General features: G+C 39.2%; 1 protein-coding gene across 1 annotated transcript in view; it reads right to left on the reverse strand.

The window, feature by feature from the left end:
- The window catches only part of LOC145721835 (uncharacterized), a 112,857-nt gene extending 96,449 nt beyond the window's left edge, over positions 1–16,408 (reverse strand). The window contains exon 1 of the mRNA XM_081822028.1: positions 16,158–16,408. Coding sequence (XP_081678154.1) covers positions 16,158–16,353 — 196 coding nt within the window. The 5' untranslated portion in view covers positions 16,354–16,408. The remainder of the gene's footprint in view (positions 1–16,157) is intronic.
- Between the last annotated feature and the right edge of the window lie 3,931 nt (positions 16,409–20,339).

Below are 20,339 nucleotides of genomic sequence, written 5' to 3' on the forward strand. Positions count from 1 at the left end.
CCTGAGCCGAAGACAGACACTTAATCAACTGAGTCACCCAGGTGCCCCAACTTTTTAAAAATTTTTTAACAGAAGTTTGGAGTCCATCTCATAGGAATTCAAAAATTATTTTATACCTTCCTATATCAAACTAAGGTATTTAAGAAACATATCACTCTCATTTTCTTTTGGTCAAAATATATATTTCTTAAAAGGATACACAGAAAGGTTAAGTTTTACCAGAATACAAGCTCTTCAAAAAAAGAGATCTGACCTATTCACTCACCCGTGTTCCCAGCACTTGTAACTGTTCTTAGCACATGGTAGGAGTTCTATTTGTTGAAAAAAATAAGTACATTGCTATCTTCCAATTTGTATGAAAGCAGCAAATCAAACTCCCAAAGACTTCACAAAAATAAAACAATTATTGCTGACATGCAAAATCTGCAGTGACAATGCCTGGATTTCTGGCTGAAGTACACTTCACTGTTAGAATGTATAAATTGGGGGCTTTGTTTTCTTTGTATTTCTAATTTTTTCACCACATAAATGAAAATTCTGCTTGTCACCTGAGATTTGCCTTATGAAAATATTTCAAAAACAAACCTCCTCTTCCTCTTGATCTCCACTGTCACCACTCTAGACTAAGCCAGCTTCATCCTAAACTTGGACTCTTGCAATGACCTCTCAATTAGTTCCCCACTTCCTCTTTTGACCTCTTCCAATACTTTTTCCTATAGAGCCTGGAACATGAGCATCTCAAACCACCAATCTGATTATGATACTCCCTTATTTTCATTGCTTCCCACTGTTTTTAGAATAAAATTTAAAATCCAAAACTCCACATGATCTGGTGTAGGCGCATTTGGGGAAGTCCAACCCCACCTCCCCTTGCTGTGCTCAGCCACACTACTGCATTTCAGTTTTCTGACTCATTCCACCTAGGCCTCCCCACTGTCTGTTGCCAATACCCAGACAGCTCTTGCACACCCCTGCCTGGCCAGCTCAAAGTCATGTGGTCATTCTCTGAGCATTACCTTCCCATGATCCGCCATGCTCCAGGCTATATTAGGTCTAGACTCTTCCTGTACATGTGCTACATTGTACTTGTGCAGCATTCTTCACAGTGTGTAATTATATATTTACTTGTGTAATTATTTGCTTTACCTCTCTCCCCCTACTAGGTAGTAAAAGTTCATGGACAAAATGTTTGGTCTGTTTTGCACATCAGTGTATCTCTACTACCTACCACAGAGCCTGGAACCTATTTGGCACTGAACAAACACAAAATCAGTAAATGAATGAAGGAGAACAGCTCAAGGCCATCCTCTGCCAGGAAGCCTTCCTCACTGATGCCCGGGCCACAGGATGCTTCCCTTTTTGAATATCCGGTAGCATTCTTGCCTATTTTGTCCCAAATGAATTATGTTGTAAACATAATGTTTCTTGTTTTTATTTCTCTAAGCAACATAATGTTTCTTGTTTTTATTTCTCTAAGTCTGCTTATTTTCTCAGCTACAGTGTTCCCCCTCCCCTCTAACACTGGCCTCAGAGCTGGTTCTCAAACACTCGTGGCTCACCCTTTCTCAGAGACCTTGCATTTGCTGTTCTCATTCAGAACACTCCCCCACCACACACACACATTATGAATGATTCCTTCCCAGTCATTCAGCCTCAAAGGTCATCTTCTCAGGTAGACTCTGTTTCTCCAATAACCAATCCTACTTGATAGTTCCTCCCAGCTACCTCCCTTTACAGTACCCATTTACACACTTATTTATTATCTGGCTCCCTCATCAGAACACAGGCCCAAGAGGATATGAGAATTTGTCTGGTTCCCACTGTATACCTGGCATATAGAATTTATTATATACTGGCATATAAATATTTATTAAATGTCTGAATACCAGCTCCAATGACAGTCCAAAGCTCCCACTCAGATCAAAATGAGCATGAGTAGATTGCAGCTGGCTTCAGAAGCTAACCCAACCTTCACTTTAGGGTCCTACCTCAGGGAAAGTAGTAGGGATTTCTTAACAGATTGCTTCCGATGCAAAGAGGCAACTAAAGGAGAGAAGAAAGTTGATGAAAAAGAAGGTGGAGAATAGAAAAGGAGAAATCAAGTCAACTGAATGGGGTGAAAGGGGAAAATACTGGAATTGTAAGGATTTGAAATCTTTTCAAAAGCTACATAACATCCAGATAGTCAAAGCTTGAGCTTCCTTTTGATATATGTGGCTCTGAATGAAATGCAACCTCTCCCTTCTGGCAAATCAGCTCAACGCTCATGTATTTGATGAGATATGTCACCTAAAGGTGTAATTAGAGGAAACTGGAAAAAAAAAAAGAATAAAAAGAGAGAGAGAAAGAATTTAGATCATAATAAAAAAGAAGTTAGATGCTGATATGGGCAAAAACATTTATAAAAGTCTCACAAAAAAAGTGAGAAAATATTTCCTTTGTTAAACATAACTGATGCTACTTTATAAGTGGGCTGATCTGCCCAGAGCTCTCAGAAAGAAAAGAGATTAAGATGTTTCCACATTGAAAACCACCCCAAATATATAACTTTAGATTTGTTTAAAAATGAAAACATAAATAAGGTATGGGTGATAAGGCCTTGTTATAAAAAAGCAGTAAGAACTGTGATAAATTAGAATGGGTGCGAGGTTTTCTGCTGTTTGATTTTTTTGACTCAGAAAGCAAACACTGGAACAGTTCTTCCCCTGTACTTGATCACCTGATATGAGATTAGAATTATGTTCGCAGTTTAAATTCAATTCTTGGGGAGAAAATAGCCATGTCTATAAAAATATCATGTATAGTTTCAGAATCTATGACTATCTGAAATAAGCTGGCTCCCACCACTAGCCATTTAACTAACTTACATATCCAAAAATTAACTTTTTTTTTTTAAGATTTTATTTATTTATTTGAGACAGAGAGAATGAGAGAGAGAGCACATGAGAGGGGGGAGGGTCAGAGGGAGAAGCAGACTCCCTGCAGAGCAGGGAGCCCGATGCGGGACTCGATTCCGGGACTCCAGGATCATGACCTGAGCCGAAGGCAGTCGCTTAACCAACTGAGCCACCCAGGCGCCCCAAAAATTAACTCTTACCAGCAGCAAGGCCTTAAAGTTCCCATTTTCTTCCTTGATAAACAAAAAATCCAGGCAATAAAACTCTTAAAACTGAGAAAAATTAAAAGAAAAAAAAAAAACGGAGAAAAATGTTCCTTTGTTAATATAAGGTTGATATTTACATCACAAATCAAGACTTAGAAAAGAAAAAGAAGTATGTATAAAGCCAAACTCATAACTGAAGAAAATGCAAATCACGGGGTAGGAAAGTAAAGAAAACAATATATTATGTTATCACTGCATCTATGCATTTATGTTTTCATTCATCTTTCTCTCTGAATAGCCTAGCCATTCATTAATAGTTTACATGAATTATTTTAGCTACATTCCCAACAAATATTCAATGTAAATCCGAAAACTCTTTTTTTATGCAACAACAAACTCAAAGCACATCATTTTACCTCTGGTCTAATTTGAGAAGCCCATGCAATTGGATTCATAGTCTTTTTCATCATTCTCTGGAGCTCCAAAAGTTTTATTAGACATCTTCTCTTCTACTGCTTCTCCCTTGCTAAAATGAAACTTACTAGGCCAAAGAAAGAGAAAATACAGGAGATCAAAGGGTAAATTTTTTTCTTCCCTGACATTTTAAAAGGAACTAGAAAATTTTGCTTGTGAATGGCATTCATGATCCCCACCATGATTTTTTTTTTATTATTTTTTTTATTTATTTATTTGACAGAGAGAGACACAGCGAAGGAGGGAACACAAGCAGGGGCAGAGGGAGAGGGAGAAGCAGACTCCCAGCTGAGCAGGGAGCCCGATGCGGGGCTCGATCCCAGGACCCTGGGATCATGACCTGAGCCGAAGGCAGACGCTTAACGACTGAGCCACCCAGGCGCCCCCCCACCATGATTTTAAAAAGTGGAAAGCAGAATAGTGAAAAAAATATGCCAGTGTTAAAACTTACAAAATGCATTGATGATTATGTTACCATTTTATTAATTAGATTCTGTTAAGCAGAATTCAGCATTTCCACCCTGGAGGTTGATGTCACTGTGAATTCTTGAAAGAGAAAGCAGGGTTAGAATATTTGAAAGATATTTATGACTCTATCATGATGTTGCATAACTTTGAATGAGAAAAAAATTACTTTATGATCATCTGGTTAGTTATTTTATAATAAATGTTTGCAGATGTTGTTATACACTGTATTAGTCTACTTGGGCTGCTATCACAGTCCTGGAAGGCTTAAACAACAGAAATTTATTTCTCCAGAGTTGAAGGCCGGGGAGTCCAAGATCAAGGTGCTAGCAAGGCTGGCTTCATTCTGAGTCCTTTTCTCTTCGTTTGTAAGTGAGAGCCATTTGCCATGTGCTCACATGACTTCTTTGTGCATGCAGAGAGAGAGAGAGAGATCCCTGGTATTTCTTCTTATAAGAGCACTAAAACCATCAGACCAGGGTCTATCCTCATGATCTCATCCAACCCTAATTATCTCCCCAAGATCTCATCTTCAAATACCATCACATTGGGGGTAAGAGCTTCAACATATGAATTTGAAGGGGGGACATAAATATTCAATCTATAACATGCACCATGAGGCACATATGTCATTTTGTTCTTCCAGTCACTAAATAATATATATTCTAAGGATAAAAAAATCCAAGGTCCAAATAATTTAGATTACAAAAAATATGTGTATATATAAATGTCTAGTCCAATTTAATAAAGATCAGTTAAGTGATGAATATATTCATTTTACAGGTGTCACACTTGAGAACCACAGAACTGAAGTCTTACTCCAGGTCACAGAGCTGATTGGTGATAAGGTCAGTCTGCTGATAACTAATCCAGCACTCTCTCCAATAAACCCACATCATCCCTAACTGGTATGAATATATTTCTACATGTCAGTCAACAGAACATTTCATAACCCTGGATCATATTACAGTCTGAGGGGTAAGCCCTAGGCTCTACACTCCTGACCTCTGGGAGTCTGATGGCCCACCCTGAGCAGAGAAAGACGTCAAAAACCTGATCCCTATCCCAAGACATTATAGAGGATTGCACTGGCAGATATCCCCAGTGCAACTGAGGAGGGCTTTGAGCAAGTTCCCTTAAAACTTTTTGCAGACACATAGCTATTGCTGAAGGTCCAGAAACAAGTTAACCTTGAGCAGCATAGGAAACATGTAGTTGTCCAAGTTGCAAAGAACCCAGAAGCCATTTTAAATGGAGATGAACTCGATGGGGGCTAACTGGCCCTGGGAGGAGGTCCTGAGATCCTCTGATGCAAGGAGCTAATGTGACCAAAGACTCCCAAGTCCTGCTATAGAAGGCACTGGCAAGGCCAGAAATGAGGGAGCCATTGCAGGAGATGCCTGGTCAGACTAGCCACCAGAGGACACTGGTCTCAATTCTTTTCTTTCAGAACACCAGCCCAATTGCACTTAGTTAATTATCGAATTACATGGTCAAAAATCTGCCTTACAGATTTAGATTACAACCCCACAAGGTCCGGAACAATTTATACATTATCTTCATATTTTCCCCCAACACCTAGATTAGCATCTAGTCTATAGTAACTGCTCAATAAATAGTTGTACAATTGAGGAAAAGGAATATCAACTAGCTTTGCTAATGTCTTTGGGATAAAGAATGGTAAGACACTCTGCCTTCAGCTCAGGTCATGGTCCCAGGGTCCTGGGATCGAGTCCCACATCGGGCTCCCTGCTCAGCGGAGAGCCTGCTTCTCCCACTGCCTGCCGCTCCCCCTGCTTGTGCGCACTTGCTCTCGCGCTCTCTCTCTCTTTGACAAATAAATAAGTAAAATCTTTGAGGAAAAAAAACGAATAACAAGACACAGAAGCTAAAAAAAGGAAATAGAAACGTTTAGCCTTCCATTACATTCTTCTTGGAGCAATTTGTCTCAAAATATGATGAAGTTGGAAGCCATGAAATGAGTGAAAGCTTGAGTAATTACAACAATAACAACAATACTCTAATTTACATATGTATAGCACTTTATTCTTCCCAAATAATATCATATTATTATTTAGTTTTCATGATATAACAATTTCCATTTTAAGATGAAGAGGCTGGGGCACCTGGGTGGCTCAGTTGGTTAAGCGACTGCCTTCGGCTCAGGTCATGATCCTGGAGTCCCGGGATCGAGTCCCGCATCGGGCTCCCTGCTCAGCAGGGAGTCTGCTTCTCCCTCTGACCCTCCCCCCTCTCATGTGCTCTCTCTCTCTCTCTCTCATTCTATCTCAAATAAATAAATAAAATCTTTAAAAAAAAAAAAAAAGATGAAGAGGCTGAACTTCAGGGAGGTTATAATTTGTCCCGCATCACAAAGCTAATGAAGTACAGAACCAGGATCCAAATCCTGGTCAAACAATTCTACATCTGGTATTCTTTCCACTTCAACTACATTAAAATAACAAAAATATTAGTAAATGCTGATTCTGAAATAAATGGGGGAAATAACCATTTTAAAATTAGCAAACTTCTGTCTTCTAGACTAGAAATTTGAATTCATTTTTGTGTCAGTCTCTATGTTCTGAGAAAAGCAAAAGAAAAAAAAATATTTGAGAGAGGCTCTGCTGTTACGCAGATAGGAAGCACACATCCACCCACCTTGCTTGGGGAAGACCCAAAAGCACTGAAACATCCCTAATGTCAACACTACCTTTATTCACTCCATATTTACTGAGTACCTCTGTGTGCTGGTCACCATTCAAAATGAGACACTGTACCATATAATGTCACCTGGGAGTGTTTTTAACAAATCCTTATTCCTACAAATTATGTTTCAGAGAGAGAAATGTTTCCTTCTCAGTAAGCATGCTGTCTGTCCTATTAAACCTATATCCTATTTGGGCCTCCTTGCAGAATGGGATGTGTTGATGTTTGAGTTCTTTGTAGGAGCTAGGATATTGAGAGGAAGATACCTACATGAGGAAGTGTGTGCTTGAACCTCCTTTCTGTCCTGCTGAAGGAAAGATCATGAAAAGGACACTGGTGGGGTTTGGGACCCTGTGACCCAGGGTAGTGGGCAGAGACCTATTGAAACTTTATTTAAGAAAAGCCCAGGGGCGCCTGGGTGGCTCAGACGTTAAGCATCTGCCTTCGGCTCAGGTCGTGATCCCAGGGTCCTGGGATCGAGCCCCGCGTCGGGCTCCCTGCTCCGTGTGAAGCCTGTTTCTCCCTCTCCCCTCCCCCTGCTTGTGTTCCCTCTCTCGCTGTCTCTCTCTCTGTCAAATAAATAAATAAAATCTTAAAAAAAAAAAAAGGAAAAGCCCAGAAGCTGGGAAGCACTAATGTGTGATTCAGGTGTTCTGATGATTTGGGGGAGCTGAAAGTTAAACCTACACCAAATAGGGGTAGGTTTTTCCTTTAAAGAAATGGATATTCCCAGTTGGATACTCACTGTGGAGAGACGTTAACTCCAGTATAGAGAGTATAATCAACATGGTGGCTTTACACAGAATGTGGGAAACTCTGCTTCTTGTCTCTGGGGCCTAGGGGAATTTTGCAGGGTTTCCATTACTTGGGACCTTCCTATAGGTGGGGTGATGGGGAGGAACTGGTCTCTGCTAGGTGGTGGCCAACTGGAAGCTAAGCAATTTTGAGGGCTCTAAGAAAAGCCACAGTTAGAAAAGTGGTTATTTAAATTGTACTACTTATGTGTTTGGTCTCAGTTGTGTTACAGGGAATTATGGAAGGGCCTGCCCCACAGTTCATACAGGCTGGCCACTGGGAGAGCAGGGGTCAAGGGGAGAGTGTGAAGATGGCCCCCAAGAGATGACAGGGTGACCAGAGCAGCCCAGCCCTACCTGTTGGTGATTGGAGAGGGAAGGACCAGAGACCTAGAAGAGGTAGGTGGGGAGCAAGACTACTCCTCAGAGAGTTCTCAGTGTAGTGGGAGAACAATTTAGGCAGGGGGGCGCTAATTTCTAGCATTTGGTCCAAAAAGAAGGTAGCCATTCACACTTTAATAATTTAAGCAGTTAAAAAATTTTGTTTAATTAAAAAAAAGTTTCTGTTTTAGAATCATACTGATGCCTCAGACATGTGGGTAAAAGCCCTCTGCCCCTAACTGCTCCCCCACCTCAGACTGCATAAGGACAGTAGGCCCATGGAAAAAAGATGCCCATAACTCTCAGACAGAATCAACAAAAGACTTTACAGACGATTAAATGTCATATCTGAAATACTAAATTTTGCCATTGGAGTAATTCACTCACCCTCAGCTGTCTCTTCTTGTTAACTATTCTCTCTCTATGGAACCAGGATTCTCTGATAGACTCTTGTCTTAAGGAATCCCTGGGCCTCCCCAGAGGCAAGGCCCAGCCCCACCCAAGGAAGCTCACCTGCTTCTCCCTCCAGAGCAAGAGGTGACCTACAGAACATCCTTGAGCAGGAATTAAACACCTGAAAAAATAAAGGGACTCATCTATTCATCATATGTAAAAAGATTATAGTCCCTTCTTCATGTGCCTAATTTAATCATAATTTAGAGTTCATTTTCAAAGTAAATAGACAAACACTCATCTTCTCTTTTGTGTATATGTTATGAGGAAAAAATCAGGAAGAGATATAGAAATTGCAGTTGCAGAATATTAAGCATAGCCCCCTGGTTTCTGTTTAAATGAAACTAACCTCTCATTAGCATTTCATAGTTAAGAACGTAGACTTAAATCAGACCTGGGTTTCAATGTCATGCTCCACCATGGATTCCCTAGTATCCTGAGGATAGTTACTTCTAATCCCCAAGCTTCAGCTGCTCTGACTGCAAAATGGACCTGACAATTGTATCTGCCTCAGAGGGTGGTTGTAAGGAGTAAATTATTTAATGCACATGAAACATTTAGAAACAGGCCTGGCATGTGGTAAGTGCTCAAAAATTTTACTATTCATATTTCAGTATTTCTAAAATGTTGCTGAATTCAGGTGCTAATTACTGGGGCATCCCAAAAGGCAGTCTTAGAAAGGAAAGCACTACTAGGTAAGACTCCGAACAGTACCCTAACTGTGCTTTGACTTCATCACTTGTCACTTCCATCAACTGCTTTTTTGGTAGCATGCTGGAAAATCAACCACAGTACACTAACACCCACACCCCAGCAGCTCTCCAAATCAGTTGTTCTAAAATGAGTCAGCATACACCCAAGCATGTTGGCCATTCATCTGCTGTGCACAGGCTGCAGGTTCCCCAACTCCTGCTACCAGGCCCTGGCAGCATGCCACAGAGGCCAGGGGCCGTGGGTACAGGGGTCCACACCTCCCCAGCTCTGGGTTCAGGTTCTTCAGGTACAGACACTGAGCCTGTGTCTGCGAAAAGGCAAAAATGGTACAGGAACAGCTTGCCAGGCAGCCCGGAGGAAGCATCTTCTGCCCACATTCTGCCTCACTGTAACCAGCGTTCCAGGTCCCACCAACATTCACTACCACTAACTTCACGCAATTGGCTGAGCTATATATAAAAATGTTTCTGTCTCCTCCTGGGTATATTTTTCTCCTTGAGTAACTAAACGTAACACTTGTTAAAATTTGTTTCATTTTGTTTTCCTGGAATAAAACTGAGCTCATTCTTGTTTTCCATGCCTAAAAGTTATAGTAACAGGAGCACCTTCATCTCCAGTTCCTTAGGGGAATTCTGGGAAGCTCAAAAAGCAGGGTCGAGGCAGGACTATAAAGCCAATAGTGAAGAAACCAGGTTTCAGAATGAGTTTAAGAAAATTTGACTTAAACTAACAAGGTGCTTTTGGATGTTAAAGATCTCCACTTAGGTTTCTTAAAAAACGATTATACACATTCAGGACAGAAAAACACTGGCTTACATAGGATTAAAAAGAGAGAGAAAGATCCAAGTTGATCATGCTTAAAATGAGCCCTCAATGTAAGTAACGTGCTTGCCAAAAAGCGGCACTTTCCCAGCACTACCACCGGACTGCTCCAGATTACCACAGCTTAAAGAACCAGACAAACTAGATCTGTCTCTTCTTTTTCACTTCCCTGTTCAGCTCACTGCTATCTAAGTTCTGCACTACCCCCGCCCCAACACCTCTCAAATTGTGACTGCCAGAAGTCACCAGTGACCACAAATTGGCAAATCAGTGGACTTGTTTCCAGTCTTAGAACCCGCCCCCTTTCAGCATCTGACATTGTTGACCACGCCTCAATTTCTTCCTTCGGCTTCTCTCATGCTGTTCTGTTGTTCCTCCTGACACCCTGGCCACCTCTTTTTAATCCCCTCTTATCCTTCTGTTCTTCAATGCTACCTGTAACTGGAGGTTCAGTCCTTGTCCCTGTTCTCTACACACACTACCTAGTGATCTCAGCTACTCCCACTTCAGCTAACACCCTGCTCAGCTAACACCAGAAATCCCAGATCTATCAGTCCAGTCCAGACCCTGAGCACTTGATATATCCACCTACATCCTGGAGAACCACACCTGGTTCTTCCTACTTCTCCAGCCCTTGGTTCTCCTTTTCTTCTCGTTCCTGTACTCTTATCTTACCAAAGAGCACCACCATCCACCCAGTGGCCTAAATCAGAAACCTCAAGACCTCTTCAGATTCTCCCAATCCCTTACCTACTGTATTGAATCAATGACAAAAATTCTGCTCCTTAGCTTGTTTTCTATTTACCTCTACCTCTCCTCCTTCACTTTTGATTTATAAGAGAGCAGGAGACGTCTCAGGTTCTTATCCCCTGGGGTCTAGAAAGATCATCTCTTAGGTTGCCTGCCTCAAACTACATCATTCAAAGTCTCTTCTCCTGAAAAAGCTCAATGTTCTATACACTACTTTAGAAAAAAACTTCGATCAAAACAATTTTTTAAAGAATGTAGGACTTATGCAGATAGGGAAAGAATAAGGAGTAACTTCTGTTCCTCAATCTTAAGGCATCTTGTAGGAACCAACCAATATTAAGAACTTCTCAGTAACAAAAGAATGACTACTATTTACTCATTCTTTCTTTCCACAAATATTCACTGACTATTTTGTGCTAGGTGTTCTTCTGAATGCAAGATGGTCGAGATGGGGTAGGGTGGGCAACAGATGATGAAGAACTGGAATAAATGAGAAAATACCACAATAGTAAGTGCTATGCAGAGTTTAAGAGAGAGTGACATGTAAGCTAATTTAGACTGGACAGTCAGGCAAGGTCCCTCCAAGGGAATGCCATGTAAACTGAGACCTAAATGGTAAAAAGGAGGCAGCCATGGTAGGATCAGGAGAAAGAGCACTGCATGCCAAGAAAACTGTTTGTGTAAAGGTCCTAAGGCAGAAATAAGCTGGGCGTTGGAGAAATAAAGAGAAGGCAGGTATGGTTGGAACTCTTTGAGCAAGGGGCACAACTGGGTCACATGTTAAGATATCCATAAACTTCAAAATAATTGTACAGGGGAGTTTTTATTATTACCACTTAAAAGCTAAGGAAATGGAAGTTAAGAAAAGTTTAACTTCATGCAGTGAGAAAGGAAGACCAGATTTCTCTTTGTGGTATCTCTGATTCCAAAACATGTTGCTTTCACATAGCGGACGATTCAAGTAAACCCAAGGTTTGTGACATTCTGGAAATTTTCCATATCAGTCTAGCCCCAAACTCTGCCCCAATTTCAACCCTTCATCATAGTGAAAATTGATTTCCCCTGATCTTTTTATAAACAAGGGAGGCTTTTATGACACCTCTCATATCAACAAAGTCACTGAAATGTGTGAAACCTGGGAAGCCCAAGGGTTACAAAAATAAGCCTAAGGTTCATACTTTTTAAAAAACATATTTGTGTTTTCTAAGTACAAAAATAATATGTTAATATTTAAATTAAAGTAATACAGACATATGTAAGGGAGAAAAATATCTGATGAAACTATTTTTTAAATTAGCTTCTACTTTGGGTTTACAATTTAGTTTTATTTTGTTGTATTTGTTTATTATTTAATTTCATGTGATTTTAAACATTACCAAGGGTATTAAGGATAATATTATAATCATATCATCACCCAACTCAAGAAATGGAACATTATCAATACAATGAAGCTTTTTATTTCCATCTCCACTTGTACTTCTTCCTTCCTAGCAGAGATAATCACTACTTTTAATTTGATGTTTGTTATTCCATGTGCTTTTTCATTCTTGTATTCATTTTTTATATTCTTTTTCTCAAATGGAAGAAGAGTTGAAGCAGAAAAATTGACAAACTGGTGAAGGTCAAATGAGGGGTAGTGGAACAGTGTGAAACCCCTGGGAGTCCCAGAAGTTGAAAAACTGTGCACCCTCGGGAAGGCTCTTTCTCCATGAAGACCAATGGGTATTCACAGAAAAGACAAAATGGTACATTGTGGAACTTTCATACATTGCTTATGAGAATGCAAAGTACAGCCAGTTTCTTATAAATTTACACAGACACCGGAGCACCTGGGTGGCCAAGTCAGTTAAGCGTCTGCCTTCAGCTCAGGTCATGATCTCAGGGTCCCCAGATGAGCCCTGAGTTGGGATCCCTGCTCAGCAGGGAGTCTGCTTCTCCCTCTGCCTTTCCCCCCTGCTCATGCTCACTCTCTCCCTCAAGTAAATAAATAAAATCTTTAAAAAAAATTTAAACATACACCAATCATATCATCCAACAATCCACTTTTAAGTATCTACTCAGGAAAAATTAAAACTTATGTTCCCACAAAATCTGCATGTAAATATTTATACCACCTTTATTCATAAGCACCCAAAATTGGAAATAACCCAGAGGTTCTTTACTGGTGAATGGATAAACTGTGTGGTACATGCCATTTCATATTCAATGAAATGCCATTTAGCAATAAAAAACAATGAACCGTTCATAACAACATGAATAAATCTTAAATGCATTTTGCTAAGTGAAAGAAGCCAGGATGAAAAGTCTACATATAATTCCATTTGTATAATGCTCTGGAATTACAGGGATGGGAAACAAATCAGTGGCCACCAGGCACTGAGGTACGAGAGGAGGTGTTGACTAGAAAGGAACAGCACAGGGAACTGGGGGGCTAACAGAATAGAATGGAAATGTGGTGAAGGATATATAACTCTATGCATTTGGCAAAAATCCACTGAACTGTACATCACTGAGTAAGTTTTGCCTTCCATAAACTAAAACCAATCAGTGAGGATGTGGGAAAGATGCAATGCTGAACATGAATATTACAAATTAATGCTATAACCACAATGAAGGAGGATGGAGTAAAAAGTTGCTGATATAACTTTGGAAAACAGTGTTCTGCTAGATACTGTAAGACTCAAAACAAAAAGAATTTAAACATTGTACTCTGATAAATTTGTTTCATCCAAGAGTACAGATTTTTAATTCTAAAACTACTTTATTTGTATATTAGGTGAACAAAAACACAAACATACTGCAGATAATGGAAGGAAGATTTCTCACTGTTGCAGAAAAAAAGAACTAAGTGTCAAGGCTGCAATATAACACAGTATTATCTTTATGTATGCAGAGAGATAGAAACAGAAATATATATGTATGTGCATGCATGAGTAAGTGTACCTACTTATATTTCCTACTTCCATTCATTGAAAAAAACTAGAAACAGTGATACTTAGCATACCTAGCACCCAGACCTTGGTTTCTAAATATCATTCTTCAAGATGGTATTTCCCTGGCTGACTCCAGTGCCAGGGTAGAGGAAATGTAAATGATACTGGAGCATCTTGTGTTGCCAGAAAGTAAGGAAGTGGCAAAACAAAACAAAACAAAACAAAAACCAACAACAAAACATACTGAAAGGGCACAGCAGGAGACAACTTGAAATAGCTCCTAATGGCCAAAGTTAGAACAACAATAACAAAATAAATGATGATACTATTGGATTATAACCCAAACAATAAACTAAGTGTCCATGAATCTATACTGATATTAATATATAACTAAATTAGTAAATGAATGGGGGAGAAGGGACAACTCTTCTGTTGAAAAGAATTTTAATTAATAAACAATTAGTAAACATAGAAGGAATGAGGGAAATTAAGAAAGCATCATTAGAACATCACAGTAGTAATTACCACAGGCAGCACCCACTGATAGAAGCTAAAATAAGTAAATCACGAAACTACTGCATTATTGGTAGTTTAACATGAAGAAAAATCAATACTGACAACTTTAAAAGTTTTAAGCAGTTATTACAGTACACTATTATTTATTGGGCAAGTAAAATGCCATTAATAATATTAGGAACTTTCCTTGAGCACATACTTTCTAGTCACTGTACTAAACACTTTACACGTTAATTCGTGTAATCTTCCCAGCAACCCTATCCCATTTGACAAATGAGGAGACTAGATAACTTTCCCAAACTTACATGGTTAGGAAATGATGTGTCTGTAATTTAACACCAGAACTCTGCCAACAGATAAACAGATGATAGATAGATGATAGATGTTAGATATTGTGCATATGAGAGAGAGAGAAAATATATCTATATGTATTTGCTTACTTCAACCTAGAGTCAAAATAAAATCAATCCGACAAACAAAACATCCGGGTGTTGAAGTGCTAAGAAGAACAAGGAAATATTGGGGCATCACATCCAGCTGGTGTTTTGTCTTTATTTTTTGTTTGGATTGAGAAAATGATGAGACCAGTGACGTGATGTGAGAAAAATTGAAAACTAAGTTTCTTACAAAAAGTGAGAACAGCAAGGATGCTTTTTACCTGGCAGAGAAATCCAAATATTCTTGAAGGTGGTCATCCTTTTTGGAAGATTGGAAGTTATCACAGAAGTCTGGAGTGGTGAAACTGCTAAGCAAACTGCCATTGGGAAGGTCACCTCCACTCTCCCAGGGTCTCTGGGAAGTTTGGCCGCTGGAGCCAGAGTTATTACTGACTCTACCAGCCTCTGAGCCACCCGTGGCATAAGTTGCTGTCTTGATAGAATGTTTCTTGCCCAGTATCTTCAGAGTAAGAAGATGCCCTTCTGAGTTGGACTTAATAGAAATAATAGTTCAATTTGGAAGTGGAAGAGGAGTCACAACTTAAAGTTTCAATTCAAACACACTTTGTTTTCTGGGTGCCTGGGTGGCTCAGTTGGTTAAGCAACTGCCTTCGGCTCAGGTCATGATCCTGGAGTCCCGGGATCGAGCCCCGCATCGGGCTCCCTGCTCGGCGGGGAGTCTGCTTCTCTCTCTGGCCCTCCCCCCTCTCATGTGCTCTCTCTGATTCTCTCTCTCAAATAAATAAATAAAAATCTTAAAAAAAAAAAAAGATAAGTGTCCTTGGGGCGCCTGGGTGGCTCAGTTGGTTAAGCGACTGCCTTCGGCTCAGGTCATGATCCTGGAGTCCCGGGATCGAGTCCCGCATCGGGCTCCCTGCTCAGCGGGGGCGTCTGCTTCTCCCTCTGCCCTCTTCCCTCTCGTGCTCTCTGTCTCTCATTCTCTCTCTCTCAAATAAATAAATAAAATCTTTAAAAAAAAAAAAAAACACACTTTGTTTTCTAATACTAGGGCAATAATAATTTTCTTTTAACTTATGTCAAATATATACACATATTACAAATACAAGTATTGACTGGATGTTTGAAGAAATTCTTTTAATCTTTTCAGGTATCATAATGGAATTATGGTTATGTTACAGAAAGACTCCTTACATTTTAGAGATACATATTTACAAATAAAATGATAAATAAAGTTTCTGGGATTTACATCAAAATATTGTGAGAGAGAACATAAAAGACTGTATAAATGAAACAAGACTGGCTAGGAGCTGATTATTGTTGAAATAGGATAACGAGTTCATTAAGCGTTCAATATACTATTGCGCCTACTTCTGTACGTGTGTGAAAGTTTTTATAATAAAAAAGCGTTTACAAAGAAATACAGATTTTTCTATTATAATTCAATATAAGTAATGTCATAGAAACCTCAAATCACACCCCAAAAACAACAGTATTCGTGGTGGAAAGACAGAGGTAGAGACCACTTAGGACCATGCCACCTCGAAACCAAAGCGCCAAGAGAAATAATAATCCTAATAAAAATAGCAATACCATTTTTCCAATGTGAAATTTGTAATAAAGAAATACCGAGGTAAATATAGGGCCTTACCTTTAAAAATAATGAGAAGAAATTTGTGGGTGGCAGTGGAGAGAGGCCGCGGCTGCCAGACTGTGAAGGACACGAGATCCGACAACCGCAGAGGCGTTCGCAAGATGGCGCCGAGCCGAGCTGCCGGAGAGCGACCAGGCGACGCTCGCGGGGCCAAGCGGTGCGCAAGCTTCCCACTCCGCCGCTCTCCTCGCATGGGGAGAACACAGACGTACCGGATTAGAGCTCCACAACCCCAGGTACGTCCTACACGAAACACTAACCGGGCTCCTCCACACAACACCTGCATTAGAAAATCATCTGTCGTACTAGAATAAACACCCTGTGTTGACCTAAAGGAATGTTATAAAATTTCTAATGTAGTGTATTAACGTTAAATTCACTCAGTTTCTCGGAAACGATTTTCTAGTCTAATTTTTAATGTGCTTTAAAGTAGTATGATGTTCATATGGAAGTAAAAGATCCAACAATACCAAAAGACACAAAACATGAAGCTAAACTAAAGTCACCTTTTCCTTGTCCCCCTAGTTTCTACCTAGTTTCACTCCCCAAAGAGAACCATTTTAATTATTTCTGTTTTCCAGTTGTTCTGTTTTGGTTTTTTTATAATTCTAAATAAATGCTCATTATTTTGAGTTATCTCATTGATTTACCAACTTTGAACAGGGGTTTGGACTCCTTTATATGAGAGATAAAGATGTTTACCTACCTTTGCTTCTTCCTCCCAGTTTTTCTTAGCAGTACTTATTTTTACTTCTTTAATGGTCATACTCCTATTTGTAACAATATCGATATTTCTTGACCCAACTTTTGACTCTCATTTGTAAAATAAGATAATTTACTTGCTTTGCCTCACTTCACTATCCAACCTGTTACCTGTAACTCTACTTTCACATTGTCAAGGCTTATAATGTTTACAATCTGTTCTATACAAGAAGTGAGTTTTTCAGAGGTTTGTCCATAGAGTGATTCCAATCCATGTTCAAAATATTATAGTTACCATAGTCAACAAATAATGGGATTGAACCCAAAGAAAGAGATGTAACCCTATGTCACTAAAAATGAGCTGCTTGATGAATCATGCACAAATTTGTTCTCATTTCTTACAGCTCTATAATTACTCCGTTTGACTTTCTTCATATTAGGCAGTGATTTTTTTTTTCATATTACATTTTGATTTGTGTTGGGGTTTCTAATGATCTTTCTTTTTACTCTAGTTTCTTAATTTTACTGTTAACAGAAAATTCACTTTCTTCCCAAAGTCTTTCTCTCATAGCCTATGACTGTCTGTTCATATATGGACTAATTTATCTATACAACTGTGATTCTGGAATTTTATTTTTTTCATGGCACTCTTGATTAAATCCCCAGTTTATTAGATCCCATCCCTGCCTTTTTCCTGGATTTCTGTTTCGCTTTGCCAGAGTCCATCTCAAATAATGTTCTTCAGAAAAGATGTGTAGGAAGTAAATTTTCTGAAATCTAATATATTCCAGAATATAATTACTCTGTCTCCACATTGCATTCATTGTTTGATTAGGCACATAATTCCATACCTAAATATTATTTATCAGAACTTCATGTCTGCTAGTTGGTGAGCAGTCTCGTGCCAATCTGATTCTCATTCCTCTGTAGTGACTTTTTTTTAAATCGCTGGAAGTTGATGTAACCTATCTTCTATCTCAGGTTTCCTGGAATTTCATGTGCTTCTGGATATAGAATTCCTAAAATTCAAAATGCTGGCAACTCAGTGGGTTATTTTAATGCAAAGCTGTATTATTGATCAGATATAGGCAACTTTCTTATATTGTCTCTCTGATGATTGCTTTCTCTCTAATTTCTCTTTTCACTTCTCTGGAAGTCCTGTTAAATTTATGTTGGACTTCCTAGATTGCCCTTCAAGTTTTTTTTTAACTTTATTTCATCTTTTCCATCTTCTTCATCATTTTTTTTTGATGTTATAAGAGATGTCCTCAAACTTTTCTTCTGGCATTTCTTTGATTTTATTTTTAATTTTAGCTTTTAAATTTATTAAATTTTATAAATACAATTTTGTAAACTTTGAAAATTTTATAAACATAATACCTTCTCAAATTGTTCTGAGGACACTCATTTAAAATGTATAAAGTTCTTTTCTGGCCCATGGAGTCGGTTCTTCTGTTTGATCACCTTGGTCTTTATATGTACTCCTGATTTCCTGAAATAACTGGCACTTTTTTGTGTATTTTCAAATTGACAGTTGAGGGACCAGGTTGATTACTGTAAGTAGCTGGCATGTGTTCCTCTATAGATGCCAACACATTATCTACTCAGCCATCTTTTCCCTAGAATTTGCCAATTCCAAGTGCTTTGTATGGGGGCAGGAGTGTCCCACGACTGCCTTTAATTTAGGTGCATAGGTTGAGAGCCAGCCTGAATGCTCCACCCACCCCACGTGTCATCTCTTATGCTAGCATACCATACCCTCTCACACTGATTTTTTGAAAGAGTATTCCCCAGATTCAACAAAGGGATAAACCCTCTCACTGCATCCATGATGGATGAAGGCTGATATGCACTGTATTCCCTTCATAGCCTTCAATTATATTTTTTGGTTTTTGACCTACTTCCCATTCCTGTTCTTTGCATGTGCAGGGGTGAACTTCTACCACCTACACTGTGGCCTTTCATGTGTTCTGGGCTGTGTCTACTTAGCTCTGTTTTATCTCATTATGATTCTATTTACTTCTTACCATCAGAAATTTGTCAAAATCTCACATCTTCTGATGTCTTTCATCATGTCTTTTCAACACTTTATCAGTATTGTCATGAATATATTCACTTTTGTTCTGAAAAGGCAAGATGGTAAATGTAGAGGTTGGTCAGAACCAAAAACCCAAATATCTTTCCACTATCTTCCAAGTGTACCAATGAAACTGAATTAGGATAATGGTACCAGATAATTCAGAAAAGTACAATCTCACATTCTAAATTTTCAGTAGAAGAAAGAGCACACATGTATAAAACAGAACCCCTTCCATTGTCAAGTAGCCTAATCTACTTCTTAGCTGCAGGAAGAAGAGAACTATAATTTTAACCAGAAAGAGCTCAAAATGAAGATTGCCAAAGCTAATAAGTCCATCAACAACATTCAGAATATAAGAGATAAACAGAGATTTGTATAGCATCCTAGCAGTACTGAAATGAAGAAGCTCAGCAGAGATTTAGACTTCGATATCTTTAAAACAGAATCTGGAGCAGCTTGTCCCGAGAGTCCTGTTAAGTAATCTACTAGATAAGCAAATATAACAGGCAGACAACAGGGTCCATAAAATCCTCAGGCTGCACTTCATGTAGACGAGAAAGTCACAACATAGCAATGTGGTTTAATAATCAACCAAAGAAATGAGACATGCCATGAAGAAAATAAACAAATGGAAGTAAAAGAGAGTACTTTGGGTGGCTTGTTTTTAGGGAGTGTGATCTAGGAGGGCAAAACAGAAAGGCTGATGTACAAAATAAAACCTGAAGGATAACAAGAAGCTATCTTTGGAACAGAGAGAAGGATAAGATTTCCAGACAGAGAAATATCAAAATCAAACACAGATTTCATGCCATAGAAAGGTGTGATGTACAGGAGTAAATGAAAGGAGGCTGGTGTCTGGGACACAGTGAACAAAAGAGAGGACAATAAGAGATGCTGAGAGGCAGAGAGAGTCAGAGGCTTGAAGACCCATGTAAGCCACGATAAAGAGTTTGGACTTTAAGTGCAATGGAAATCTAAGTGTTAGACTGGGGGAGTGACATGATCTGATCTGATCTGATCTGATCTACAAAGGTCCCTTAGGCTGCTATCTATCTATCTATCTATCTATCATCTATCTATCTATCTATCTATCTATCTATCTATCTATAAATGACTTGTGATAGGAAGACTGGGTGAGAAGGAAGTGGATGTGGAGGGAGGGGTAATTGGGCCCATAGTCCAGGGAAAAGATGATGGTGGCTTAGACTAGAAGGTAGTCATGAAGACAGAGAGAAGTGGACAGATTTAAGAAAGCATTTTGTGAGTAGGAAGAGCCAGACTTGCTAATGGACAGGATAATAGTATTTAGTAAAAAGGAGCCATTGAGAATGATGACTAGATTTGTGTCTGGATGAACAGAGAATGGTGCCACTTGCTAAAATGAGGGTGATATAAAG

The sequence above is a fragment of the Leptonychotes weddellii genome, chromosome 5 (genome assembly GCF_054177405.1).
Source record: "Leptonychotes weddellii isolate Sample4059 chromosome 5, ASM5417740v2, whole genome shotgun sequence".
NCBI classification, from domain to species: Eukaryota; Metazoa; Chordata; class Mammalia; order Carnivora; family Phocidae; genus Leptonychotes; species Leptonychotes weddellii.